Source organism: Pinus tabuliformis, chromosome 8 (genome assembly GCF_031772625.1).
Source record: "Pinus tabuliformis cultivar Carrire ecotype Pingquan chromosome 8, CPIR1, whole genome shotgun sequence".
NCBI lineage: Eukaryota > Viridiplantae > Streptophyta > Pinopsida > Pinales > Pinaceae > Pinus > Pinus tabuliformis.
This window is the reverse complement of record NC_142294.1, coordinates 1,469,321,829-1,469,343,302: the sequence shown is the minus strand read 5'-3', so window position 1 is coordinate 1,469,343,302 and position 21,474 is coordinate 1,469,321,829. Positions and strand designations below refer to the sequence as shown.

The following is a 21,474-nucleotide window of genomic DNA, read 5'->3' as shown; positions in this document are numbered from 1 at the left end:
GTGTAGAGCATTGATTTAGATAGTGGTAAGATTTAGCTGGCCAGCCTATGCCTTGGTATGGTGGGAAGGCAGGACTCAAGTTGACATGAAGAAGCATGGTAAGATTCTTTTTGTCTGGAGTGAATTTGTTTTTGCAACTAAAAAAGAAATTCTATCCATTAGCCTATATGTAGCAAGCCATGATGAGCTGGCAAACTATACGACGATTAAAAGGGAAAAGTGTACAAAGTTACACTCAAGAATTTAGGAAAAGAGCTTTGATTCTAGGAATTTCTTTAGACTCACTTGAAACTCTACTGAAGTATATAGGTGGTCTACACAGCTACTTAAGACACACAATTCTCATGTTTAATCCCACTAGCATAGATGAGGTATCTGTTCAAGCTACACATCTAGAGGCTAGAGGAAAGAATGTGAACCCAGAAGTTGGGGGATCATCAAAACCCACTGCAAGCAAAAACAAGGAGAAAAGAAAACAGAAATGGAAAGAGAGGAAGGCCAATACTGTACAAAAGACCAAGTCTTCATGCACTCACTGTAAGAAGGATGGGCATGATGATGAACACTGCTAGATCCTGCATCTAGAGCTGAGACCCAAGAAGTTCGAGGGCAAGAAGAAGAAGATTGTTGCAACTATTCAAAAGGATTTTGGGTCAGACTCGGGATATGAAAACAATCACAGCCACAGGTATAAAAGGTAAAAATTCTGAAGCATCTACTAGTAATTCTACACAATCTACTGATAATGAAGAAAATGAGAGGAAAAGACATGAGCTTTTTCATATTAGAATTGTTTCCAAGCATCAAAAGATTGATACTTTGTTTGATAGTGGCTCACAAGTAAATTTAATTTCTGAAGCAATTGTAAACAAGTTGGGATTACTAACCACACCGCACAGAATTCCATATCCATTAGGTTGGTTATGTGATAAAGCACAACTACAAGTGACTAGACAATGTAAACTTAGGTTTTCTTTTGGGTCAACATTTGTAGATGAGGTTGAGTTAGATATAGTTCCTTTGGATATATGTGGAATTGTCTTAGGAAGTCCTTACTTGTATGATAGAAAAGCTATTTTCTATAGAGCTGAGAACAAGTATCAACTTGTTAAAGATGGAATCAAATATATTGTAAGAGCTCACAAACTCAAGAATAATTATACTCTCATAAACCCAGGGCAGATGAAAAGAACTCTAAATTAATGCAAATAATTTTTACTGATGGTTGTAAAGGAAAAGAAACGTGTTAAAACCAATGTATTTGAGGGTTGTGATGCTAAACAACAAGTTGATTTAGAAAAAGTTGTTTCAGAATATGATATACTGTTTCAAGAACCTAAAGGTCTGTCACCCAAAAAGGAAATAGTACATGATATTAATTTGTAGCAAGATGCTCCATTGCCTAACATCAGAATGTATAGGTTGTTTGCTTTAGAGAATGCAAAAATCAAGAAGCAGGTACAGATGCTGCTCGAGAAGGGGTTCATTAGACCTAGCACATCACCATGTGGGTCTCCAATTGTCTTGGTGAGAAAGAAAGATGGCTCATGGAGAATGTGCATTGATTACCGAGCACCGAATAAGATAACAATAAAAAATCGTTATCCCCTTCCTCGCATAGATGATCTATTGGATCAATTAAAGGAAGCTGTTTATTTTTCCAAGTTGGACTTGCATAGTGGCTATCATCAGGTCAGAGTTGCAGAGCAAGATGCATGGAAGACTAATTTCAAAACAAAGTAGGGATTGTATGAGTGGTTGGTTATGCCTTTTGGCTTAACTAATGCTCCTGCTACTTTCATGAAGTAATGAATGATGTACTCTGACCTTTTCTTGATGATTTTTTCACTGTATATTTGGATGACATTCTTATATTTAGTAAAACATGGGAAGAACATTTAAATCATGTTAAGCAGACTCTAGATTTTTTGAAAAAAGAAAATCTTTATGCTAAGCTCTCAAAATGTGAATTTGGCAAAACATCTTTGAATTATTTGGGTCATATTGTAGGGGGTGGTGAATTGAAGATAGATCCCTCTAAGGTTGCAATCATTGTAAACTGGCCTAAACCCAAATTTGCTACTGAATTTAGAAGCTTCTTAGGAGCAACACAGTATTGGAGAAAGTTTATTTCTAACTTTTCCTTAATTGTAGCTCCCTTACACACTTTAACAGGATTGAACAAGGTGTTTTAGTGGGGAGGCAAACAACAGAAAGCCTTCAACACCTTGAAAGAAAAGATTAGTATAGCACTAGTATTAGCACTACCCAATCTTCAAAGGCCATTTGAGATTGAAACGGATGCCAGTGACTATGCCATGGGAGCAGTGTTGATGCAGCATGGTAAACCCATATGTTATCATTCTGAGACATTTAATTCTGCAATAGTTAATTATTCCACATATGATAAAGAATTGTATGCATTAGTATAGTGTGAAAAAGTGGAAACATTATTTAATGGGCAAAGAGACAGTTATACATACTAACCGTCAACCACTTCAATATTTGCACTTACAAACTAAGTTGCAACAATCAAGACACTATAGGTGGATGGGTTTTCTACAACAGTTTCATCTTGTCATCATATATAAAAAGGGCATACACAATAAAGTTGTAGATATGTTGTCTAGACCAATCATAAATGCATCCACTATACTTAAGCATAATTAAGTATTGCATGAAATCTACATTGAACAATATGCTCAAGATATAGATTTTAAAGATGTATATGAAACTTTAAGTCATGGCAAACAAGTAGAAGAATTGGATTATCATGCTAAGGACCAACTCTTGTATCATTTGGGAAAGTTATGCATTCCTCAAAAAGAAAGAGTAAAGATAATTTGAGAAGCACACACTTCTCTAATATCAGGTCACTTTGGTGTCAGTAAAACAGTTGCACAACTGCAAATATTTTATTATTGGCCAAAAATGAATGAGACATTTTCTAGATATGTAATAGGGTGTACCATGTGTGCTAAAAGCAAGCCCAACAATAGAAAACTAGGTTTGTACACTCCACTACGAGTTCCTTCTCATCCTTGGGAAAGTGTTTCCATGGACTTTGTTGGAGGACTGCCTAAATCTAGAAAAGGTCATGACTATTTATATGTTGTCGTGGATAGGTTCAGCAAAATGTGTATTTTAATACCTTGTAACAAACATATTACAACTGAACAAACTACAAAGTTATTCTTTCAGCATGTATGGGTTCATTTTGGATTACCCACTTCCATTATATTTGATCGAGATACCCGATTTTTTGGGAAATTTTGGTCAAGTTTGTTGGAATTAATGGACACCAGGCTGAAGGAGAGCACAACTTTTCATTCGTAAACAGATGGCCAAACTGAAGTGGTCAATAGGATAGTGATCTAATTGCTCAGAGGCTATTGCAGCAAGTAGCCCAGGATTTGGGATGAACATTTATGTTATGTGCAACATGCTTACAACCGAGCTAAACATTTTTCTACACAAATATCTCCTTTTAAGACCTGTTTTGGTTTCACACCAAGGTCTCCCTTGGATTTTTTCTTTGGTAAAGACATAGCGGTTGATGGACATAGTGATGTGGACAAGGAAACCAAGTTCATCGAAAAAATTCAAGAGATTCACCAGGCAGTACAGGAACAGTCGGAAAAGAGCCAAGCCAAGTACAAGGCAAGACATGATAAGCATCAGATGGAGCATAGTTTCCAAGTTGGTGATCAAGTCTGGCTGTATATCAGCAAAGACCGAATGCAAGGTGAAGGTAAGAAGCTAAAGCCAATAAGGTATGGACCTTTCAAGATACTTGAGAAAATTGGTGAGAATGCTTTTTGCCTTGATTTACCAGCTTACAGTTGTTAATGCAGACATCTTGAGATTATTTGAACCTTCATTAATTGAAGATCCCAAAGAGCAGAGTCAATTGCCTTCTATTGATGATCTATTGCTTGAATATCTTAATGAATTGTAGGAAGATACAGTTATCGACAGGAAGGTGTGAAATACACGCAGAGGGGACGTTGAGTACCTCAGGATTGGAATCAAAGGTTCAAAGCCAAGCAGTGCGAAATGGATAGAAATTGGCAAGCGAGGAATCAGTAACCTCACTTGATTGATGCTTAAAAATAAACTTTTGGTAGTCCAAAAGCTTTTTCAGTAGGAAGGCCGTGATCCGAATTGGATCCTAAACACTCTCTAAGTTTTCATAAACTCGTTCAAATTATTCCAAACAGATTCAAGTCTTAGAAAGATCAAGCTATCAGAAGGAATCCTTATGACAGTTGCAATTATGATCAGCGCGGAGCAACGAGGACCCTCGGTCGAGCGCGTAGACCGTTGGAACATGGTAACACGTGCTGGCGCAAATTGGCAAAACCAGAGGCTAATTCAAGAAACGGGGTGCTAATCGCGTATCACAGGGCGTCCCCCTCAGTGAAGGAAAGCCCCGAAGTTCCCAGACCCGAAATGGCTATGAAATGTGGAAAAGTAATAAATCCGGTTCTGTGGATTCCACAAAATCGGCAGGATACCGGAAGGCCTTGAGGCGGTAAGCAGTTTTGACCGAGTCCCACCCGATGCCACACAATGAGTGACACGAATCCGATGGAAGAGAGAGAAAACCGCTCACATCGGACGGGTAAAGGTCATGCTACTTACCCGCTCAATATGAATGATGACCATAGGATCTGGGGGGCCCATATTAACGGCGGGGGCGTGTCCCGATAAATGACTGATTTTGACAAGGTTGTAAAGGAAGATTACATGGGATTTGAAGTTCGATGTGGATGATGAGTTGGTAGAAGATTCGTGTTTCGCGACATCTTGGAGTAAACAGAAATAACAACCATTCAAATGTGTCCAAGGAACCTGACACACTCACCCATTGCAAAATAGGTGGCCACCTCCCTGTGAAGCGTTACACAGTAATGTTGACGCAGAACAGGGGAGTTCAAACGGACAGAGGAAGGAAAACCAGAATGCTGGGAAGCAGAAACGAACCGATAGAAAGCAGACTGGCTTTAAACCCATGAACTAATATAAGCAGAGGACACACCCACATAGAAGAGTTAGTTAGATGCAAAAAGCTAAGAGCAGAGAATAGAGAGAAGAAGCCGAGTTGACTTGAGGGCAGCATCGAGCTAGACAAAGCCAGAGAGAGTCAGAGAGTCTGTGCACTCCAGAGAAAGCTTGAGAAGTTCAAGTGAGCTCCTCGGCCTAGGCCTATCATGTACGAGTTTCAGATTAGGCTCATACTACTGTGACCAGTAGAGGTCAAGTACCAGTAAGGAGAGTCTGTGTACTCAAATCCTATTGATTCATATCTATTGAGTGAGACTCAAATTGAGCTCACTGTTGCAAAGAAAACTTTGCGTTGAAAACATAATAGAGAGGCCACCATTGAAAGTTGGACCAGGAGACGTAGCCCAGGAGTATTGGGTGAACTCCTTATTAAACTTGTTGTATTACATGTTTTCTTGTTATGTTTTCTCTAACTACCTCAGTGTCTATGTATTTTGAAATCTTATCGATCCATTGCATAAAGTAACATAGGCACATCCATGCAAATGAGTCTGTAATACCTTTAATTATTTGTCCTCAATAAATTCCAAATCACGCTCACCACCAATCCACCAAAAGTCCCAGCCAATATCGTTGCCAAGCGAGTCAAGACCACATCTCATTGTCTTCAACTGAACCTTCTGCTCCATGATTTAGACACCGACAATTCCCTCTGAGTTGATTCACTCTACAATAGAGGAGCTATTGCACAAATCCGGTCACATCAATATGTCCTCACCTAGGACATCATCAAGCCATCATCCCAGGGAACATATACAACTCTCCTTGTTGTTGTCCTCTTGCCTGACATTTGATGTGCCTGCTGTCACCTTGGCTACTTGGTAGGTTGCCCAATATTCCACGTGGGCTCCTCCAAATAACTCCTAAGGTCTCCTCCAAATTCCCATCAAACTGATCCAAGCACCAATAATTTTTGTGGAAACTGCCCATTGGTTAGGGATTCTAATCTCCACGTTATCCCTCCCTCCTTGGCTTCCACACGCTACAAACAAATATGATCCAATCTAGTCAATGCTTGACCCAACAAAAGACAAATAAGCTGCAACCATACCCTAGGTATGGTGTTCAAACTGCTGTAGCACTGTGATCTAGTTAGGGCATAACTGTGGTTCATGTCAACCCTCTAAACTGCCTCACAGACCTCTCTATAGTTGTGACCTCCTCATTCCCTTCTCCTCCTTCCTTTGTTGGTTGTTAGGGCTAGTATCCACCCAACTAAGGCCTACCAACCCTCTCAACTCACTGTCTAGCTTGAGGAAGACTTGCGACACCCTAAACAAATGATTGTCCCTTGTTTTTGGGCATTTCAACCCTCTCCACAAGAAGCTACAGGTCTCGGCCTAGGTTTGCAACAAAATAGGGACTACGGCTAGAGAAAGACCACCTCAAACATACTCAAAAAAATCGAGAACCTTTCCCAATGAACTCGGCCAATAATCTAATCCAACTCGGCCCTCAAACAGTCACAAGAAAACATAAAAATGCTCCTTCAATCTTCGTTGAGGTCTGCTCCTAGGATCTGCAACCCAAACATAAGTTCTCTTCCTCTTCTACGAGCTCCTATTCTCCTTCTACGTTGCCCTTGTGTTGCTCTTTGGATGACTAAAATAGCCTCACATTAAGCCTTCTTTTATAGGATCTCACGAGGCTCCAACGAACAACCCTAAGAGGGCTACCAACCTCTCAAATAACCTACTAACATTAGGCCGACTTGAACAAGCCCACATCTTCACCCACACTTATCTTCAAAAATTCATAACTCAACAATGACAACTCATAATTGGAATATTTCCGTTGTGTCGGATTCCTCTTGAGGAGTACTACCATCCTCATCCTTCAGAAGTCGAATTATCAACACAATTTTGGCCCAAACATTTATGGGTTTAAAACCCCAAGCTTGGGTTCTAAGCCCACAATCCTACTTTTGGCACTTTGACCTCCAACTCTCGAACACTAGGGCTTGGAGTACCTCCTAATCTACACAAAAATCAACACACTACACTCGATAACTGGTACATGATATGACATTGAATTGTAGTACTGTCCCACTTCTAAATAGACTATTGACATATTCACGAAGCCTTTCACTAAACAAAAGTTTTACTTTCTGCAAAATCACCTTGAGGTGAAGGACATCACTGCCTAGAAATTGTATCGCTTTTTTAGTATTGTATTTTCTTTGGGGGGGGGGGTATTTGTTCCCATGTGGTTTTCCCTCTTTCCTTTTCTTGCAATTGTGTTATGTTACTTTGGTGAATTATAAAATGGGTCCCTTACACGGCTTCTTGCTAGGACCCATTCATTTTTTTTTCTGTCTAGTAGTGCTTCAAGGGGGTATTAGAGATAACATACACTTAATTGCACTTCAATTTACTAGGACTATCTCCACTTGCATGAGATAGTTGACTAATCATTGCATGGCCAATTACCTAGGAATATCTCCACTTGCATGATATAGTTAGTTGATGACTGCAAGGCTATTTAACTAGATTCACTAGTGTATCTTCACATCTCTGTAGATTCACTACTATATTAGTTCAGCCATGTAGAATATATTTCATTGAATTTTATTCTATCGTAATTTTATTTTTTTGTGAATTAATACAATTCATCAATTATTTTATTTTTTTGTTCCTTACAAGTTTTTTTCATTGTTTTCTCGCTAGATCCAACCTATGCAAGTTTAGCTATAATTTCACATTTCCTGCATTATGTAAAACTCAACCATCTTCCACTTCCATTTTCACCTCCTCTTTATTCAAACCTGTCATGAACTAAAGGTAAATCTCACATGCTCAATAACATATAATCCAATGAATCTTAATGAAAGGGAAAATTAAAAATGTACTCTTATAAACATGATGAATACCTTGAAGATCAACCTTGAATATTTGTGCATTAGAATTTTCATTCCATTCAAGCATAGTGTTGGCTATGGCTATTGCATCATCTCTTGAAAATTTCCCTATATCCCTAAAAAATGGAGAGTTCCCTAAATTGCTTACTTAAGGAATTTAAGTCTCTTATTTTCCATGGGACAGTTTTCATTGAGTAGTGTTGGGTGTGGGATCCCCCCAAGTCAAGTTTTGGGGCTTAAAGCCCAAGTTTTGACTAAGTCTGATGTAAAGACTCCGCGATTTGTGGGCACGGAGCATGAAGATGGTAAATGAGTTAGAGGGTTTTCCGCCCTCGGTTTTGTAATGTAATGTTGGTTTGAGATATCTACCCATGGTTCGTGGACCATGGGATTGTATAAATAGAGCAAGGCTCTAAGTGTAAAGAGATCTAAGAATGAATGAATGATCATGGAATAGAAGCATAACAAAGTATCTGAAGGGTAAAGTCTAGTTTTGGATCGCAGAGTAGGAGAAGGCTTTGCAGATGAGTGTGTAGAGGCCTAGTAGTTTGCGGCTGAGTGCACAGACCCTGCAGTTGAGTGCGTAGGGCAGATTGAGTCTGTAACCATTGGAAGCATTAATAAAGATAATTTTTACCATATTTCGGTGTATCTTTTCCTGTTTTATGCATTGAAGTATATTGGGTATGAATTGCAAGTTTGTTTTTTATTTACTGCACAAACTTATATAAATGTGATGAGTAAGTGAATATAATATAAGGTATCTGTTTATGTGAAGATAACTAACTGTTATAAGAATATAAGTAAGATCCACGGTGTGACTTGGGGAAATAGTGCAGATCGCTGCTCCAACAACGCGAAAGCCCCATAGCCCTTGGTTAGGGTTGCACGAAGGCAAATATAACAGGGCGCGAAGGCCCCGCAGGTCAGGGAAGTGTGCGAAGTAACCTGTGCGAAGGTATTCACAGTTGGACTAAATCAACCCCTCAGACATCTCAAGGGTGCAAAAACCTAGTTCTAACATCCACCCATACTGCTTTGGGTGAGGCATCAATCCGCGCTCCGTAGACTGTTGCCGAGAGGGTTAGTAGTATAGGGATTTGTTTGGCTAATTAACTCCAACCCTGGGTTAGGCCCCAACAAGCCAACAAATGGTTCCATTGCTGGGACCAAAATCTGCATAGAGATGTTTGATGTCGTATCATTGGAATCCAACTAAGAAAGAAATTGAAGGTTGGTTGGACAAGAGAATTCACGAGTTTGCGGCGCAGGAGAACAAGAATCCACTACTATCAAAAGAAGAGTGGTGAGACTGCTACCTATACACAGAAATCCACAAAATTTTCTTCACATATTTCCCTGCTGAGTTGTACAAGTGGATCACGAAGCCAATAGATATCCAAGGAAGGTGCAAGCTCAACAATCCTATTGTGTGGACCCAAAGTTGCTGCGCAAATTGGAAGCATCAAAGGATAGGATTGTGTGCACTATTGATCCTTGGATCGATCAAATTATAGGAGGATTCATTACTGAGTTCGTTATAGATACTTCAGTTAGCTATAGCGAGGCAGAGTGACACTTCCTCAAAGGACCGCGAGGTAAGTATGTTAAGTCTCTGAACACTTGGATTAAAATCTACTGTGTGAAAATAAAATTAAGTGAATACATTGATGTTCGGGGCTATGCAAAGTGGGAGAATTTATAGAAACAAAGGTAGTGCAGAACTAGAAACTAGCCCCTTGATTTCACCTCCGCGAGGGGACGAGGAAGAGCTCGCGAAGGTCTCACCAAGAAGTGCGATCAATTTGATAAGGTAGAGGATTCCGCACATACCACCTCCACCCACACCACCACCAGCTTCACTGCCTTCATCCCCATCTTCACCCATACCACCTCCGCCACCACCGCGAGTCAATATGGAAAGCGCGATAAAGTTGTTGGTGTTCAAGGGAGTAGGAAATGAAGATCCGAACCAGTTTTGGTTCGTGATAAAAGCTGTATGGGAAGCGTAGGGAGTTACAGATGACAATATAAAGAAAGAAATGTTGGTCGATGCTCTACAGGATCGTGCATTGACTTGGTATATTAAGGATTCTAATGACAATCTGAATGCAGGGATCACAGATATCCAAATTGTGCTGAACAAAGAATTTAGCAGGACGAAGTTAGAGGTGCAGTCGATCATTGGGTTAAAGGAGATCATGATGCTACCAGGCGAGACCCCCTGGGAATTATATTAGAGACTGAAGTGCACAATTCACAAAGCTAATATGACCTTGATGGATGAGTAACATAGTGAATGGTTTGTAGCATCGCTAACGTCGCATTTGAGGAACGCGTTGTCACAACAAAGGTTAACAATTCAAGTAGAGGCCTTGGAGATCACGATGAGGCTACATGAGACCTAGATATAAGATCCTAACCTGGGAGTTTATCAGATCCATGCACAGTTGAAAAACTTATTCCTTGTGATACAGAGTCTGAAACAGGATAGGACAGCTCGCTCGAAAGTGCGCGATGAGGTATGGTGTGTTAAATGTAAGGGTTAGGGCCATGACAAGGACCACAACCTAGTGTTCACGAATTACCTCATGGGAGGAGGATCAATGCCGTTAAGACCAGAGGCACAAGAGGAGCTAATGCAACACCTACTTTATGGTGCACGATTTGTCAAATAGGAGGAACGCATGCTACAGACAACTGCCATTTGTTGTAGAAGTACACAAAGGATTCACAACAATTGTTTTGTAATTTTTGTAGATCAGTGGGACATGATGAGCGCACTTATAGAAGCTATGAGCTGATGATGGATAGGACTCCCACCTATAGAGTTCAGGCTGAAACACAGCCCCTTGACCAAAATGCAGGAGTGGCGCGAACCGGATTTCAAGGGCGTGGACGAGGCCGAGGTGGAGGAGGACCTGGAAGAGGTCGTGGACAACTGATATGTTACAATTGCGGGGGGCCAGGACATTATGCCCGTGATTGTATGAATCCAACGCGTCCATCATGTCTATATTGTACCTTGTTTGATCATGAGACGGAGGATTATCCCACACTGATAGCGAGGTTGCGCGACAAAGGAGCGCTCCAACCTCCCTCGGCTCAGAACTTGCAAATGATAAGGTCTGAGCCACGCAAGGAAGACCCCAATGTGAAAATTGTGCTTCGAAGTGGAATTACGACAGGGATGATAAAGGAAAGCAACCTGAAGATAGTACCTGGGTTCGCAAGGCTCCGATGAAAGAACCAAAGTTTGATTTGGAGCGCGCTAAGGAAACCTTCATGGAAGCTAGGAAGAGCTTCGCTGATGCCTCCACTTCAGGAAGCAAAGATAGACCGGAGCCAGAAATGGACTCATCAATGCTCATGACATTCCTAGAAACATGCACGAAGTTATTGCGCAATAGCAAGGATGTAAAGGGATTGCAAGAACTCATAAATAGATGTGTTGGGACCACATCAGGGGAATCCCACATAGTCCAGAAGATTAGAAAGCATGTGACAAGTTCGGGAAGATAAGTGAGATTGACTGCGCAGATTGGAGAATATGAGATGGACCGAGTGATTCTAGATTTAGGATAGGACGTGAACGTTCTGCCGAAGCAGACATGGGAGAGCATGGGAAGGCTTACGCTACAATGGTCTCCTATCTAGCTACGAATGACGAATTAGCAAAAGATCATACCTATGGGGAGATTGCAGGGAATCACCATGGATATTGAAGGAGTAAGCGCGCTAACAGACTTTGAAGTGATAGATATTATTGATGATAACAATCCCTACCTTGTGCTATTACGAATAGATTAGGCCACTGACATGAATGGGGTGATAAACCTGAAGAAGCGCAAGATGATTTTTGAGAAAAAGTATCTGCGCGCAGTCGTACCTTTGGACCTTGCAGAAGGATCGTGCTATATGGAGCCAATGCACAACTATGAAAGTGGTGATGACTTACTCTGCATCTACAAGATAACCACGCAAGAGAAAGACTGGTAAATCCCACCATGGATGGATGAATCTCATGGGAGCATGAAAGCTCATGTACATCAGATTCTGATGAGGAAATAGAGCGATGGCAGAATCGGTTGCACGAGATGACCACGCTGAACTTTAATATGATGACAAGATCGTTGCACTGCGTATCGACAGAGGTAAGAGATCTGCCTACTTATGATGGGTTAAGTGAGGTAGATGCTTTGTTGAACAGATTTGAAAGGGAGGTGCTGAAACAACAAAGTTTCGAGGCTTTGAAATGGGTGCTATGCGCTACGCCTATGAAGTGGTGGGGTACGCACCAAGGAAGGTTTGAGGACTAGCGCGAATGCAGGAGAATGATGTGCATGTATTTTGGGAAACATTAGATGTGTCTAATAGGCAAGAATGATGGATGGGGTGATCCGCACATGCATATGTCCAGGTGGGTACAGGCATATGGTAAACAACTTGTGCGGATGCACATGTACTTTGCGTTTGGGAACACGGTCAATAAGCAGGTGTTGGCCAGGAAATTGCACAAATGGTCCCTCCTGTTGGGACGACGAAGTCTGGAAAGAACGAGTGTGCAGAAGGTTACCCACGCATAAGCCTTTAACAAAGTGTGCGAAGCATTGAACAAGGTATATAATGTGTAGCGAAGTGATTGGGACCTGCGCATACCAGGAGTTCTATGGGCTTATAGGACAATGTGCAAGAAACTGACGAGGCAAACGCCTCCTACTTTGGCCTATGAGCAAACACTGTAGTTCCAATAGAGCATAATACGCCTAGTCCGCGCATAGCAGAGCTGGTAGATATGACAGTTCGCAGAGCCTTGGAAGAAGGGATCATGCAGCTGATTGAAGCAGAATGCTTGGGACTTGAGGAAGAAATCCGACATGGTGATCTTAGGCTCCAAGAGCTCATGAAAGAAAGGGTGCGATTAAGGGAGAAAAGCATTCTGATAGAAGCAGAAGTCAAGAAGCTTGAGGAAGAAATAAAGAAGGATTTTCTCGATAAGAAGACCAGGGTGATAAAACAGGGGGCACACGATTACGTTGACGAATTTTGGGACTACCACCAAGAGTTGATTAGTTTGATTCCTTGGATTGGACCATATATTAATAGAAGGACCACCCATGGTGGTGCGATGTAGAGGGTAAAGTGCACGACGTTGGCAGTAAAAATAAAAGGCAGATTTTTTCCAGGAAAAGTGACGGATGACCAGTTGGAACCCTATACAAGTGGTGCGGCCACCTGACTAGCTGTGGGAAGTACAGTCTTAGCGCTCTTGACAGTTGAAAGGAGGTGTGCGACTATAAACTACTTTTCCCAAGAGCTACGTGATGTCGGGGGTGCACGCAGAAGCAAAGTGTCACAAGGTACGCGACTGCACAAGGGGCGCTGCGTTGCTGTGCAGGTTGGCTGGAAAGTGACTGTTGTAGTCACTATTCATGATGTGATGCTTGACTTGAGACCAAATGGAGCGGGTAGTAGGCATTTAAGATGTGCTTTATGGGCAAGATTTGGGAAAATCTGCCGCCAAGGGAGCATTAATGGACTAGATTTGGGGGGAACGATAGAATTCAAATTCAAAAGGCACTATAAAATACAAAGGGCTACCTAGTAAACAACACTTGGTCATTTGTGAATTAAGCTGTCATGCGCCTTGAGTATTCCGAACCGAGACTTGTTTGTCCTGTGGAGAGCGTTGGTTGAGCCCCTGATTGAATGGTTGAGAGATTTCTGGACGAACAATATGGCAGCGTCTGAAGAAGCCAGGGAAATCGCAGAGATGATTTCTGCAGAAGCCGCGTAAGCCATGACCATAGAAGATGCCCCTGAGAGCGTCGGGATTGTTGCAGAACTCCCGAAATCACTGTGCACGCCAAGACCAAAAAAAGATAAACAATCAATGATTCCCGTACATGTGTCCCCTCGAAACTCACTACGAACCAGATTAACAATGGAGGAAAAAGGAAAAGCAATTAACTTGGAAACCGATGAGGAGGAAGAAGACCTAGAGGATATCATAATTGAAGAGGTCAAGGACGAGGGCATGGAGGAAGCAACCAAGGGCGTGGTCCCTCTAACTAAGCAACTCGCGTATGTCCCTCTGTGGAAGGGGAAGGTGAAGATGCTCAAGGACCTCGATGAGAGCAAGAGCTCTCTCCAGACTCCGCTCCTCCCGGACAATATCATCTTTGAAGGAACGCACTTGGGAAGGGTGTTGAGCTCAAAATTCAAGGATTGGGATCTCTCTGACCACAAGAAATTCCCTCACTTGGTGATGGCGCACCTCATGAAGCCAAAGAAATACACCGTGATGGGAGTCATAGAGCTGGAGCCGAGCAAGTGGTTATGCGGAGTCGAAAAGGCAGGGTTTTTGAACTTGCTCTGGGTGTCGCATTACCGTCGTGCCCCAGTGACTATTTTCGTCATCAGGCAGTTGCTCTGCCTAGTTCATGGTGGGTGTTTGTGGCTGGAGGAGCCCATCCCCATCATGGACCACCTAATCCATTGAGTTACCCAACTCTCGTGTAAAGGCGAAGACCCCACAGACATTTCGGAGGGGAAGAGCAGTGATTTGGCCATCGCGGAGGCCATGAAAAAGAAATACAAGCTGGAGAAGAAAAAGAGGGGTTACGCAATCTCCAGTATCAACAACAAAGCAGTCAGAGTGGCGACTCATATACTGGCGGGTAAGGTCATGCGGAAGTGCCACGTAGATGAGGTGCCCGTGCCGGTGGTGGCACTTGCTGAAGAGTGCGCAGAAGGGGTCCAGTTTAACTGGTCCGAATTCTTGTGCAAGGAGTTCCTAGAGAATTGCCGTGAGGCACAGGGACAAGGAAAAACTTTCCAATATGCATGGCTTCTGCTATCCATAGTGCTGGTGGCTGAGGAATTTCCGGAGGACAGCCAGTTCTGCACAATTGCAAGGGATCTCCAGGAGGCCTGAAAGTATGCTTCACTGTGGGCCACTAAAGGCGCGAACCGTATTTACGACAGTAAAATATTCTGTGTGTTCATGGAGATGAACATTAGAATGGGGATTAACTGCAAGCCATGGTTATCACCCACTGTCTACAACAACCTGCAAAGTTTCACAGGGTTTAAAGAAAACTTTCATCACATCTACCTTAGGGCGTGCAAGGACCCTGCAAAGAAGTGGAACAAACTGCCTTATATAGCCACATATGATGTGATCTTTGACATACTTGAGACGTGGTCATCAGAGTGATGCGCCCCAGACATATTTACTCTGGAAAAGTCTACTATGTAGAAAAGGAAGGAGGAAAAACTGTGCGTGGCGCAGTTGGCAGAAAAGAGAAGGAAAGAAGCAGTAGTAGCAAAGGTGTAGGATGCGCGGGATGCTGTGCAGACAACAACAGAACAGAAAAAGGGTGCAGCAGTAGCACAGAAGGCTGCAGAGAAGGAGCATGAGGGCCAGAAGTCGCCTTTACCTAAGCAGGAGCAAGAGATGGAAATAGAGGTAGAGGAGGGCAGCGTGGACCCCCAAGTAGCATCAACACAATTGAAGTGCCAGTGCCTGAGCGAGTAGATGGGGCCGCGCAAGAAGGTAAAAGTGTCTAAGCTGTCTATCGTCCTGATCACCCTTATTGAGGGGGATTTGCATGATATAGGAGAGACAGTGTGTGACGTCACCACAGAGGTCCTCCAGAACTTTTCAGAGGAGAATCAGATTGTGTTGGGGGCCCTCCGAGCACAAATTCAGGAGTTTCAGGTGCACGCCTGTTAGGCTGGTACCCTCTCGACCAACCTTGCAGTAGGAACAGTCGCAACTAAGGAAATGTTGCGCACTCGTACAACCAACACAATAGTGCTACCAGAAGGGGCACTGATTACAACAAATGAGGCCGACTGGCCTACGGTTAGTACATTAAAGGGGATAGGGATCAACATAGCTGCATTCCCTCGGGAGACGCTTTATGTTTTGTAGGATGGGATTACTGCAGAACTACCGGCTAGGGAGAGCCGCGTGTTGCAGGTGCTAAGTGAGCATAAGATCAACATGGAGCAGTTGAGCTTGCAATGCGACGAGGTCGTGTCTCAGAACTGGCAGATGGTGCATGTACTTGAAGAAGCCTACCAGATGGTCCCTGAGCTGGCCATTCCAACAGAAGCACTAGCAGAGGCACGCATCCAGAGATTAGTAGCAGGGCTGCGCAAGGTGCGAGAAGAAATGGCTAAGGTTCAGCTGGAGCTGAACCTTCAGATCACAGAGTTGTGGTTGAAGGTGCAACCTTCAACTCCTCTAGAGGTAAGGGAACAACGCGCTGATGGCATCACATCAGGGCTGGAGGAGATTAGCAGTGCAGTGAGGGACTGCACCATAATGTTGGAAGAATCATTCAAGGTCCTCACAAATCTGCAGGAGGACCCCAACATACAGCGCTTAGAAACATGGGCGCATGAGCTACAACAGCAGTACGATAACATCAAAGGGACCGTGCAGACGGTGGCCCTCACTCAGAGGCTCGCGCAAATGCAACAAGCCAAAACGCTTAAAGAGCAAGTAAACGCAGCGCGACACAAAGAATTAGTTTTGAAGGCGTGTGTTCAGCCTTGGATCGATGAGCCCTTCATAATCACAACAACAATTGAAAGCAAGCTCGCACAGATGCAGGGGATGCAGGAAAAGATATAGGGGAGTAGTTCCGACAGCGCGGTCTCGGAATAACGCATACAAGAGATATAGTAGGCAGCCGCTTAGTGCGCTGCCGGCCTTGCAGCAGTCCGAGCAGAGTTGGGAGGTCTTCGCGCGAAGATATCCGCACTGACAGAGTGACTCGAGGGCGAGTCACGATGTTTGTGTTGGGGGCCTGTTGGGCGTGGGATCCCCCCAAGGTATGTTTTGGGGCTTAAAGCCCAAGTTTTGACTAAGTCCGATGTAAAGACTCTGTGATTTGTGAGCGTGGAGCGTGAAGATGGTAAATGAGTGAGAGGGTTGTCTCCCTCAGTTTAGTAATGTAATGTCGGTTTGAAAGATCTACCCATGGTCTGCGGACCATGGGATTGTATAAATAGAGCAAGGCTCTAAGTGTAAAGAGATCTAAGAATGAATGAATGAATGATCATGGAATAGAAGCATAACAGAGTATCTGAAGTGTAAAGTCTAGTTTTGGGTTGTAGAGTAGGAGAAGGCTTTGCAGCTGAGTGCGCAGGGTAGGTTGAGTCTGTAACCGTTGGAAGCATTAATAAAGAGAAGTTTTACCATATTTCTGTGTATCTTTTCCTATTTTATGCATTGAAGTATATTGGGTATGAATTGCAAGTTTACTATTTATTTACTGCGCGAACTTATATAAATGTGCTGAGTAAGTGAATATAATATAAGGTATCTGTTTATGTGAAGATAACTAATTGTTATAAGAAGATAAGTAAGATCCATGGTGTGACTTGGGGAAATAGTGCAGATCGCTGCTCTAGCAGTGTGAAAGCCCCACAACCCCTGGTTAGGGCTGCACGAAGACAAATATAACAAGGCGTGAAGGCCCCGCAGGTCAGGGAAGTGCGTGAAGGTATTCAAAGTTGGACTAAATCAACCCCTCAGACATCTCAAGGGTGTAGAAACCTGGTTCTAGCATTTCCCCATACTGCTTCGGGTGAGACCTCAGTCTGCGCTCCACGGACTATTGCCGAAAGGGCCAGTAGTACAGGCATTTTTTTGGCTAATTAACTCCGAACCTGGGTCAGGCCCCAACAAGCCAACAAGTAGAAGGGGCATTTTAGTAAAATACCTCAGTCATTAGAGTAATAATTCTTGAATTGACCAAGAATTCACATAATTCTTGCAATAAATGCTTGTTTCTATGCTTGCCACTGTGCCTATATTTTTGAAAGGCTTTACGTTTGTCTTTGGGGTTTAGAAGATTGACCCCAACGATTGTTGGGAGAAGGGTTGGAGTGTGCCCATTTTGAGTGTAGCTTGGTGTTACCTTAAAGGAGTTCTCTCTTTAAGATATGGACTTCATGTTCAACAAAGGCCTCAAGATCCTTGTTCTTCCAGTTGATTACAATTGCTTGTAGATCTAAATAATCCAATTTCATATCTTCACTTCCATGTAGAATATATTGAGAAAACACCTTTTTCATCGAGAACTCAAGATTGTTAGATGACACAGAATGATGTGGACCATCAGGGATGGAGAAGCTTGCAGACATTGTTGAGTTCTCTTTGGTGTGATCTAATACTGATGGCTAGCCACAAACAAATCTAGTTGAGAAGGCTCTTATGTCATTGGAGATGCGTCAAAGGGTGTGTGAGTGAGGGCTTCAAAGTTGTTATAGGTTGATGTCTTGGATCAATTTCAGAAGCAGTTGAAGCTTTTGTGTGCTTGCAATTAGAATTGATTGGAGTGAATCCTTCTAGATCCATGGGTGGGTCCTTAGGTTTTTGTGTTTCCGTGATGTGAAGAGGGCATTCTTTGAAGAGACGACCATATTAATGGCAAACTAACAATGAAAAGGGATGTGTCCATACTACAGTGGCTATTGCTAGAGCTCATCCCTGAAATAGAGATCAATGGAGGCTGGGAGAGGTTGAGAGATATCCATGTAGACATAGATCTGTGATGTATATTTTCCTCGTCTGGTGACTTCTAAAGATTTGACAAAGTGACCAAGCTAGTTGCCTATAGCCTCTAAGGTTTCTTCCTCCCATAATCCCCTGATTAGAGAGTATAGTTTGATCCAAATTAGAGCCATCGTAAAACTTGCTTTATTTTGGCAAAAGCATTCAATCCAAAAATGGAGGCAACGTCATGTAGAATTGAAGAAATATGTACCCCCTTCAAATACCTGCATCTAGTCCTCTAGATTACAAAATATCACCATGAAGAAGCCTTTGACCCCTAATTCTAGATCAATTTGTCCTTTAGACTTCCATTTGTTTTGAACCCAATTGATGAGAGCACCTTGCGTGAGCTAGAAACGTAAAATTTTTCCAATTAAAGGATGGTCTTGCATGAATTGGATGTCGTGCACTATTTGCGAAGCTTTTATCTCGAATTTAGGGTCTTTGGCTACATTTGGCAAACACCGACATCATCTTCAACCTTGCCATGTTGCACCTGACGACAAATCTGTGGAATTGCAAGAGGGAGAGCTGAGTGATTGTTGAAGATTATTTGCTCCTATATCCATTTGCATTGCCTCTTGGCTTGTCATCACCAAAAACTACATTATATTATAGAAAAAGAATGGGAAGCCACTTTCTCCACTCTAATGCATAAAGAAAAGCAAAATCAAAAATAACTTCAGAAAAACCCTAATTGCAAAATTTCCAAACCTTAACTACTATTATATTTCTATATTACTCTTAATAGTCCATTTTAATATTATTAATAATTAAATTACAAATTTACAAATCAAAATAAACATATCTATCGACATAAATATAAAAAATATCATAAACCTAATTTAAATATTCAAAATATTCTCTACATTCGATGTTAAAAATAAATTTATTTCTCCTTTTCAAAACAACAAATTTTCGTTTTCTAACCTTTCTCTTTTCACTAACAATTAGTCATCGTGATTGAGAATCGACCTTAATGTAAAATACCATCATGAGTTAAACCCCGGATGATACTGAATCCTAACCATGGTTATTGATTGTCATTAAATTGTTCCTTGGAATCTTTTAATATGGAGTACTAATTTCACCTAATCAAGTTCGTTCTGGATTAAAGTAGACAAAATCTGAGCTGCATGAGTTTGAAAAATATTTTTACCTGAGATGGAACGATTAAGAATCTTCTAGAATGCTTAATTAAGTTTTGCGTATGCGACATGTATATATTATTGTAATGCACGATTGGAAAACAAAGTGCAATTTATGAGAATATTTTTCAAAATAGAGTAGAACAATAACTAAACTGCAGTTACTAAACTAAAAATATTTTTCAAAATAGAGTAACAACTAAGCTGCAGTTACTAAACCACTTTGATCAACAACTCACATTCGAGCTCCTAAAATCTATTCTTCTGGGCGTTTATTATAAACTTTCAAGACAATTAAATAAGTTTTTATACACATCCTATTCACACTACATTTATCTGGTATTTATAATAAATTATAATTAAATTTTAATATTAAAATAAATTTAGTAACTAAAATATAATTTTAAAATTAAAATAATTTTAGCTTTAAAATTAATGATTAAAATATTTTATTGATTTTTAAATCAATTTTTAATGGAAAACAAATGGTTTTTAATAAAGCTTTCGTTAATCACATAATTATTAAGCAAGTTAAAATCGAATTAAGCAAGTTAAAATCGATTTTTATATACCGAAATTATAGAAAGTATTTTATTTATCTAATTTGACATTGTAAAAAGCACACTACGTACAACGCAGAAATAAAAATGTTCGTGCGTAGTTCTTTATTTTATTTCCGAACTTTTATTGGCAGCGAAAACATTACATTTCACACCACCATCTCATCTCATCGCACCCAATAATTTATATCCAACCCTAAGACCTTCACAAACGCCCAACAATATTTACTCCTATACACACTGCCGCCATATCCAAATATTTTCTTGACAGCTAACCGTCAATCTCAATAGCTCTAACCACAGGTTTGGCCTCAGGTTGCTTGGGAACCGTGACAGTGAGCACTCCGTTTTCCATTGTGGCCTTCACCTCTGCAATTTTGGCATTTTCCGGCAGCCGGAAACGCCGGAGAAATTTCCCCTGAGATCGTTCAATCCGATGCCACTTGTCATTCTTTTGCGCTTCTTCTTCCTTGCGTTCACCACTGATCTGTAAAACTCGGTCGTCTTCCACCTCTATTTTTACCTCCTCTTTCTTCAGACCTGCCAAGAACAAATGGTAAATCTACAGCGCTAAATAGCTACTAATCCAGCAAATTATTAAGAAAATGAGAAATTAAAAAATGCCCTCTATTGGGCATGATGAATACCTGGAAGATCAGCCTTAAAGATGTGCGCGTCGGAAGTTTCTTTCCAGTCGACCGGAGTGTTGGCTATGGGCGTTACATCCTGGCTTGGAAAGTGGGCTATGTCCTTCAAAAATGGACAATTCCCAGGATCCCATCGATCCAGTGAGAACGGATCAAAAGTGCCAGATAAGACAGGACACTGAGACATGGCTGCTGCGATGAATATCGATTCTCCAGCAAATATCGAAGATCTTTCACTAGTTTTTTGTAATACATGCAGAGTTCTTGTTGAATAGGAAAGCATTTATAACAGCAAGGGGAGCTGGGTAGAAAGTTCAAGAATGATAGGTGCCACTGTAGTTTACCAAAGTGGAACGCGCAGGATTGTTCTAGGGGTTTCTTTGGGATGGTTCAGACTGGATTGTTCTAGGGGTTTCTTTTGGATGGTTCCAGACTGGATTTTGCCGGTAGTTGTAGTTTTATTTTTTTAATAATTAAGAAGAGTAAATGGACAATGACGTTTGATATATTTCTGTGGTGGTCCAAAAGTGGGAAAATAGCAGTTTGATCCTTTATAGGATAATAGAAAGAAAGAAGATGAAGTTAATCAGCGATCTCATTTTCACACCTCATGCTAAAA

General features: G+C 41.6%; 1 protein-coding gene across 1 annotated transcript; it reads right to left on the bottom strand.

Moving 5' to 3' along the window:
• Positions 1–20,277: 20,277 nt before the first annotated feature.
• LOC149241352 (18.1 kDa class I heat shock protein-like) lies at positions 20,278–21,120 on the bottom strand. Its single transcript, XM_089367509.1, has 2 exons — positions 20,856–21,120; positions 20,278–20,748 (listed from the first exon to the last, which is right to left on the bottom strand). Exons 1-2 carry the CDS (start codon positions 21,040–21,042, stop codon positions 20,480–20,482), a joined length of 456 nt encoding a protein of 151 aa, XP_089223635.1. The 5' UTR covers positions 21,043–21,120; the 3' UTR covers positions 20,278–20,479.
• Between the last annotated feature and the right edge of the window lie 354 nt (positions 21,121–21,474).

Excerpts from the sequence above, each read along its gene's own strand:
- LOC149241352 (XM_089367509.1), bottom strand. The coding sequence starts at position 21,042 with ATGTCTCAGTGTCCTGTCTTATCTGGCACTTTTGATCCGTTCTCACTG. Across the intron at positions 20,749-20,855 it reads CTTTAAGGCTGATCTTCCAG|GTCTGAAGAAAGAGGAGGTA; the intron begins GTATTCATCATG and ends TGTTCTTGGCAG.